We start from the raw sequence: 7,474 nt of genomic DNA, 5'->3' as shown, positions 1-7,474 counted from the left end.
ATCGCTCTGACAGCTACCGGCTTAGTGCGGCCTGGAAGCGTATTATTAAATAATACACATTACATTTTGATTTAAAGAATTACTAATCTACAACTCATTACTAATCATAACCAATGACTGATTACTAATCGATTATATAATTACATTACACCCCCCCCCCTCCGCCTCTAATCACTGCACCTGATGAGTTAAGTGATGACGTCACCCTGCTGCCCTATATAAAACCGGGAGCAAGCGAGGGCTTTACCATTCTGGCGAATTGCCCGATGATGCTGGAAGTATTTACCAGCGAAACGTCGTACTCAAACTGTAAATGTGGATTAGCTCTTCAACACACCGGTGGGCTGAAGTAGTGAATTATTTGTCTTTGTCAACGTGACACTTTTTGCTGATTGGCCGTGTCGGGTGGTGGAGGGTTGCGACACATTTATAAATAAACGCGATCTAACCCAAGAACCTTTATTATGCTACTGTATTCTTGGTTCTTTCGGTAAAGTTACGTAAATAGAAAAACAAATTTGGAAAATAATAAATTGATGAATAAATGCCATTGGTCGACTGACTTAGATGACTGGGCCCCCCACAGTGTGTACACACACACAGTGTACACACACACACAGTGTACACACACACAGTTGTTGCTGAGCTCACACACCCAAGGGGTCTCTGATCAAGGGAGGGAGCAAGGGAAAATGAATCTAAATCAACTTAAACTCCAACCCCGCTCTGTGACGTCACCACTCAGCATTACCTCATCGGCGTGAAACGCCAGGGGGAGGTGTACCTCGCTAGTGACGTCATGTCACGAAGGTATTCATCCCACCCGGTCCAAGGCGCCCTTGAGTGTGACGTCACCTCTGCCTGGGTCGCTGCCGTTTTCTGTTCAAGTAGAATCCATACTTGGGCAAGGCCACGCCCAGTGACTGGCGGCTCATTAACATAATTATTTCGTGAAAGCTGTCGCGACGGGTTCAGCACCCACGCCCCATCCCTCTACATATGGGCTTGGCACATTAACATAATTTATTCACCTAGATTATGTCACGTACGGAGCCGCCTATTGTTAGCGATCCCCATAAGTGACGTCATGTCACCTCCTGCTGCCGCGTGACGTCACGAGATAACCGGAAGCTGCTGCTCCGCCCGTGCACTGAAATCCGAGGTGAGAAATTCTCATCGCGGTTGTGGTGGTTGTTGTTGTGGTTGTTGTTGTGGTGGTTGTGGTTGTTGTGGTGGTTGTTTTTGTTTACCGAGGTAGAGCCTCGCTCTCTCTCGTAGGGATGTCAATTGAGTAGCAGCGAGCATGGAAGCGATGTCCAGGTTGAAACTTTACAGCACGGGGCCTAGCCACGCGTGGCCTTGCCTCTTGCCCTCGCCTGATCGCGTTTGCTTCAATTCTCTCGCTTAAGTTTAATTTGTCTTCACGGGGCTCGCCACTTTGTCACTTTGTTTTACTTTTAAATATTCACGCAGTTTTTATTTCATTCTTTTTTACCAGGCCAAGCCCACTTGAGCTGTTGTACCGCTTTTGTTTTCAGAAGCAACCTGCCCACAACACAAGGTGAGGCTCGTCAACAGCGTGGCGGTGTTCACTCTGGACGCGTGGCGGTGTTCACTCTGGACGCGTGGCGGTGTTCACTCTAGACGCGTGGCGGTGTTCACTCTGGACGCGTGGCGGTGTTCACTCTAGACGCGTGGCGGTGTTCACTCTGGACGTGTGGCGGTGTTCACTCTGGACGCGTGGCGGTGTTCACTCAGGGCGCGTGGCGGTGTTCACTCTAGACGCGTGGCGGTGTTCACTCTAGACGCGTGGCGGTGTTCACTCTGGACGCGTGGCGGTGTTCACTCTAGACGCTTGGCAGTGTTCATTCTAGACGCGTGGCGCTATTCACTGTGGACACGTGGCGGTGTTCACTCTAGACGCGTGGCGGTGTTCACTCTAGACGCGTGGCGGTGTTCACTCTGGACGCGTGGCGGCGTTCACTCTGGGCGCGTGGCGGCGTTCACTCTGGACGCGTGGCGGTGTTCACTCTGGGCGCTTGGCGGTGTTCACTCTAGACGCGTGGCGGTGTTCACTCTGGGCGCTTGGCGGTGTTCACTCTCTACATGTGGAGGGGAAACCGGGGGATCGGGAAGGAAATCAACGCGACCACGGGGAAAGAGAGGGAGACGCAGCCTCGGCTGTGTTGATTGATCCTCAGTGCATTACTTGTTGCAGTGAGGAAGCATTAATGCTGAGCATGTGAAGGTGGCCAGGCTTGGGTCTGGACACACCACCACCTGTAAACCATGCCAGTGCGTGACAGTGGTGGAGCCAGTGGGGGTAGGGTGGCACGTGCCCCCCCAACGATCCGATCGAAATTAGGGGTTTATTAGTAACTAGCTTCCCTACCCGGCTTCGCCCGGGACTTGGATTATTGTCTTGGATTAATTTCATATTCCCTTATTTCACTGAAAAACCATGAAAAAAATTGATGCTTGCAAGATAGAAAAAAGCTGACAAAAATCAATTTAACTAAATCGGATGTTTTTCGCTGAAGGAAATTTGGCCTTAACCCACTTATACGTAATATCGACTTTGGCAACTCGGGAAGGGAGTGACGTGGCAAGCTGAAAATAGTCACGTTCACTTAGAAATTCCAGACAGCATAAGCTGTGCAAATTTCATGACGCCAGAGCTCAGCGTTGGAGAGTTTTGCTTCACACAAACAGGCATAATTTCTGCTTTATATTAAAGATAGCCGTTGTACCCGTTCTTCGCACGGATATGTATTGAAACTCTGAGAAACCAATGGCTTCATCGGCCAGGAGCAAAGCGCCGCCTAAAATCTCCCGGCACGCTGTGAACAGCTCTAGAAGTACGGCGTGCGAAGAGCCATATTGTAGTGGTAAGCATTGCAGAGCGCTTAACTCAGGTGTGTTGCGGGTTGACGCCACAAACTTCATGGGCCCCCCCCCCAAATATAAAAGTCTATTTTTATTCTTTTTACATTGTGTACAGTATGGAACCTACCCACATGCCAAAATTCAACTGTGTTGCATGTTGGGAAGTATGCTAAACATTTCGAACAGACACACACACACATATCCACACATTTCGCTTTTATATATAGACAAGCTTTACTACCCGGCTTCGCCCGGGACTTTGATTCTTGTCTTGGATTAAAACACGGCCTTCGCGGAGTGTTGGGAGGGGGGATGCATGACGTCCGCAGGCACACTGCGCAACGCTGCCGCATAGGGTGACATCTCAGATATGACGGCTATTTTAATGCTGTGTGCATTGTGTCCAGTCTGGAAGCTACCCACATGCCAAATTTCTAGTTTGTTGCATGTCGGGAAGTATGCTAAACATTTCGAACAGACACACATATCCACACATTTCCTTTATATATAGATAAATCAGCATTTTGCGACCCCCACTGCCACCGTGTGGCATATTATTACGTGCCAGGGACTCTATGAGAGGACAACAGTCCGAGTCCATAATTGGCAATAATTAACGGCAAAGCAGTTACAAGCGACTCACAGAATTGTGCGCAGTTGCGTATACAGTACACGACTTCCCTGATGGCAAACACCTTCAGCGAGCACGATGCCTATCACACGCGTTGAATAAAAAGCAAGGGACAAGTCCTTAGTAACAACTCCTTACTAACAACGCCCTACTTACTAACAACTCCTTACTTACCAACAACTCCTTATTAACAACTCCCTACTAACAACTCCTTACTTACGAACAACTCCTTACTTACTAACAACTCCTTACTAACAACTTCCTACTTACTAACAACTCCTATCATTTTTCATTGCTGAAGGGGTTGCCCCTCCTACCTGAAAATCCTGGCTCCACCTCTGAGTGTGTGACAGGGTCAAGTTTGTATTTGCAGTAGAGTCTATTAACTCTATTGAGCACGGAGGTTATATCAAAACAGTAGTTTCTTTTTGTTTTCCTCTGGAACTCTGTAAGAATGGAGTCAGGTAGTTTTCACAGCACACGTGCAGCTGAAGTCGGAAATGTTCATCCCAGCATTCAAGGACATCTGTGCCTGGCTTCACACCTCTAAGTTGCGATTGAACATTTATATATGCATTTCTGCATAACACAGTATAATTTTCCACACCCTTTGCTATGTCAGCTGAATTTAGCTTTCATAAATATTCCTTTTGAAGCCAGACAGCTGAAATTGTGTGCTCGGAGTATTGGGTTAACATTCATTTTGAAGATACTAGGGCTTCCAGGCACGTTTATGACGATTTGCCCTCTCATTGTGTGCCATAACAGCCCGTGTGATAAATTTCGGACACTATTTTGCTATATCATGAAATTTAGAATAATTATAGACGTGTAAGTCATGTGTTACTGTATATATGCATTCCTCTGGGCCTCGATACTGACGTGTAGATGGTGTGGATATTTTTTTCTGTCTGCAACTGTCGCTTCCTCTGCAGAATTTGTCTGATGGAGCAAAGGCACTCGGCACAGCTCGGTGCAAAAAGGCAACAATGCGACCGGTGTGCATACAGCACAGATCGTACTGGAAATTTAACCTTGCACCAGAGAACTCACACAGGAGAGAAACCCTTCAAGTGCAGTGTGTGTGGGAAGGCGTTTGCACAGTCATCTACTCTTGTAACACACCAGAGAACACACACGGGAGAGAAACCCTTCAAGTGCAGTGTGTGTGGGAAGGCGTTTACACTTTCATCTTCTCTTGTAACACACCAGAGAACACACACAGGAGATAAACCCTTCAAGTGCAGTGTGTGTGGGAAGGCGTTTGCAAATTCATCTGCTCTTGTAAGACACCATATAACTCACACGGTAGAGAAACCCTTCAAGTGCAGTGTGTGTGGGAAGGCGTTTACACGTTCATCAAATCTTCATGTACACCAGAGAACACACAAGCATCAGAAGATCCACAAGGAGTGGCGTCTGAAATCAGCTTGTGAAAGTCAAAGTGCCGCAATGAGCCCATCCCTCATGAAACAAGAACTGGAAGAAAATCCCAGCTTGGACACTTTTAAAGGTATCGAGGTGAAATATGAAGAGGTGAAGGTGAAATGTGAAGAAGTGATGGTGAAGAGCGAAGAAGTGAAGGTGAAATGTGAAGATGAAGATTCAACTCCAAAATTGAACCTTCACATCAATGGAGGCAACATGAAGCAGGAGGAGAATTCTGACTGTGAGGCAGAGCGAGGCAACTCCCAGCAGTTTGTGGAAGTGGAGGTGTGAGTGGACTTCCTCCATGACAATACAAAGTCAAATGGAGACCCATTAGATGTGTAAGCTTTAGACGATGTCGCTCCAATAGATGCACCTTTGTCACAGGCCTGTAATGACAAGAATGTGAAGTTGAACACTCAATTCCTAGGTTCAACCTGCAGGGTAAGAGCAGCCAGTCTTTGTGGAACTGTGGGTTGTTTAAATCTCTAACCAGGAGCGAGAGGCAATAAGCTCCCAAGCATTCACTATGTTCTAATAATTGCATTTATATGGTGCTTGCTTCATCGCCTCGGCAATTCGGAGTTTTGTATCGTATCTCGTCTCAAACACTCGAAGAGCACCCCCAAGTAGCAGCTGCCCCTGTGTGGCACAAGGTGGTGGCCCTGCACCGGCCTGCATGAGGACAAGAGCCTGTCAGTAGGGGGCGATCATTGACGTGCTATCTGAGTTGTGGAGTTTGTAGGTAATGTTTGGAATTTGCTCAATTTTGACCGTGACACCAACATGCAATGACCTACTAATTTTCAATGGCACAATACTATGTTGTAAATACACTGTTAAGCAGATGGTGCATATGTTTTTTTTTAACAATAGCTTCTTGTTAATGCGATGTAACCTGATGCAGGATATTTCAGTGCATTAATTCAATTTTGTTCATATGCCTGTCAATAATTTAGAATGAATACTTGTCTGATTGTGTGCGTACATGCAAAATTTTGTCTATAAGGGTCAAACATTGAATAAGTGATGTTAGGACAAAGTGTGTGTTTTGGAAATAACCTGTACAGATAACTCAGGTGAGGTAATGTTTAGAATTTGATACATTTTGACCCAGACGCCAGCATGCAATGGCCTACTCATTTTGAATGGCGCAATAGTATGTTGTACATACACTGTTAAGCAGACGGTGCATATTTTTTTTAAAAATAGCTTCTTGTTAATGCGATGTAACCTTGCTCATTGTTTTTTCGGTAAAGTCACGTATGTAGACACTTCCTGGCGGACCACGAATTTCAGGAGAGTGTTAAATTTCGTGTTCAACTTCTGGATTGCATAAACCAGCATAGACAGAGTGAAAATACGAGGTACATGGTCAGTAGGAAAGACGGAGAGGCAAGGAGAGAGAGAGGTGAACAGAAGCTTAAATAGTAAATAAGGTTGGGGGGGGGGGGCAGAAAGAGAGTGGCAGCTCATCTTGCGGCAGCTCAAAACAGCACATCTTGCATATACACAGAAGCAGGGGGGAGGGGTGGGAACAGGCTTGGGGTGCACCTGCAATTCAATTTTGTTCATATGCCTGTCAATAATTTAGAATGAATACTTGTCTGATTGTGTGCGTACATGTAACATTTTGTGTAAAACGGTCAAACATTGAATAAGTGATGTTAGGACAAAGTGTGTGTTTTGGAAGTAACCTGGTCAGATAACTCAGGTGAGAGTCATTGTTCTTGTGATACAGGTCAAAGGGTATTTTTATGTTTCAGGAAGCTTCTCCCTCTGGAGCAACTCATTGTCTTTGAAATAGGGAGCACCCTCGGATCATTCATCAGTTACAAGGCATACCACTCAAAAGTTACACGTAGAGGAGATACATTCTCTACAACACGAATTATAATTTTGTATTACGTGTTGTAGATTTTCTCGAATTAGGACAAGAAATGGTCCTTGCTGATTAACGTCTGGATGTTCACAACCATGGCTTGAAGCAAGCCAGATCGCCTGCGGTGCCCCTCACAACCATTTACGGCCTGGGGCCAGGAAAGTCACGAAAAAAATTGCACACGAACGACGCCTCTACGCAAGCTCCCGATGCTCCGTTTTGAAGTTTTAAAATGAAACAACTTTGAATTGTATTATTTTTAATTAGATAATTGTATTTTTTCATTAAAAGCTTATTAATTGAAAACGATATTTTGTGTGAATTTTCTCGCGTCATTAAGTAGATGGCTTTGCCGGTGGTTTGGTTCGATGCGAACTTTCACCTGGTTGGGATCGCGGGATCCAGATGAGGCGACACAGAGCTGGCCGTGCGAGAAGACCGCCGTCCGCAAATTGATTCCAATGCGATCGAACGTCTGTCCCTGCGCCTCCGTCGTTCATGCAGGGGACGCGTAGGTTTGCAGCGCCCCCTGCATGAATATGACGGAACGTGCAGCGTTAGTCACGAAGTTGTGCGTAAGCGCCACAACAAGGCGCTGTAAGCTGACCTGCCACCACGTTCACGGGTCAACAGGGGGCAGCCGAGAG

The 7,474-nt window shown here is 46.3% G+C and overlaps 1 protein-coding gene across 1 annotated transcript; it reads left to right on the top strand.

The window, feature by feature from the left end:
• The first annotated feature begins 1,042 nt into the window (after window positions 1-1,042).
• Window positions 1,043-7,133, top strand: LOC142906880 (uncharacterized). Its single transcript, XM_076055600.1, has 3 exons — window positions 1,043-1,162; window positions 1,499-1,561; window positions 4,453-7,133. The coding sequence occupies exon 3, from the start codon at window positions 4,463-4,465 to the stop codon at window positions 5,234-5,236; it is 774 nt and encodes a 257-aa protein (XP_075911715.1). The 5' UTR covers window positions 1,043-1,162; window positions 1,499-1,561; window positions 4,453-4,462; the 3' UTR covers window positions 5,237-7,133.
• The last annotated feature ends 341 nt before the right edge of the window (window positions 7,134-7,474 follow it).

The sequence above is a fragment of the Petromyzon marinus genome, chromosome 71 (genome assembly GCF_048934315.1).
Source record: "Petromyzon marinus isolate PM22_M1 ecotype Great Lakes invasive population chromosome 71, UKy_Petmar_22M1.pri1.0, whole genome shotgun sequence".
In the NCBI taxonomy this organism is placed as follows: Eukaryota; Metazoa; Chordata; class Hyperoartia; order Petromyzontiformes; family Petromyzontidae; genus Petromyzon; species Petromyzon marinus.
Note: the sequence above shows the minus strand (reverse complement) of the source record. Positions and strands in the feature narration are given on the sequence as shown.

Excerpts from the sequence above, each read along its gene's own strand:
- LOC142906880 (XM_076055600.1), top strand. The coding sequence starts at position 4,463 with ATGGAGCAAAGGCACTCGGCACAGCTCGGTGCAAAAAGGCAACAATGC.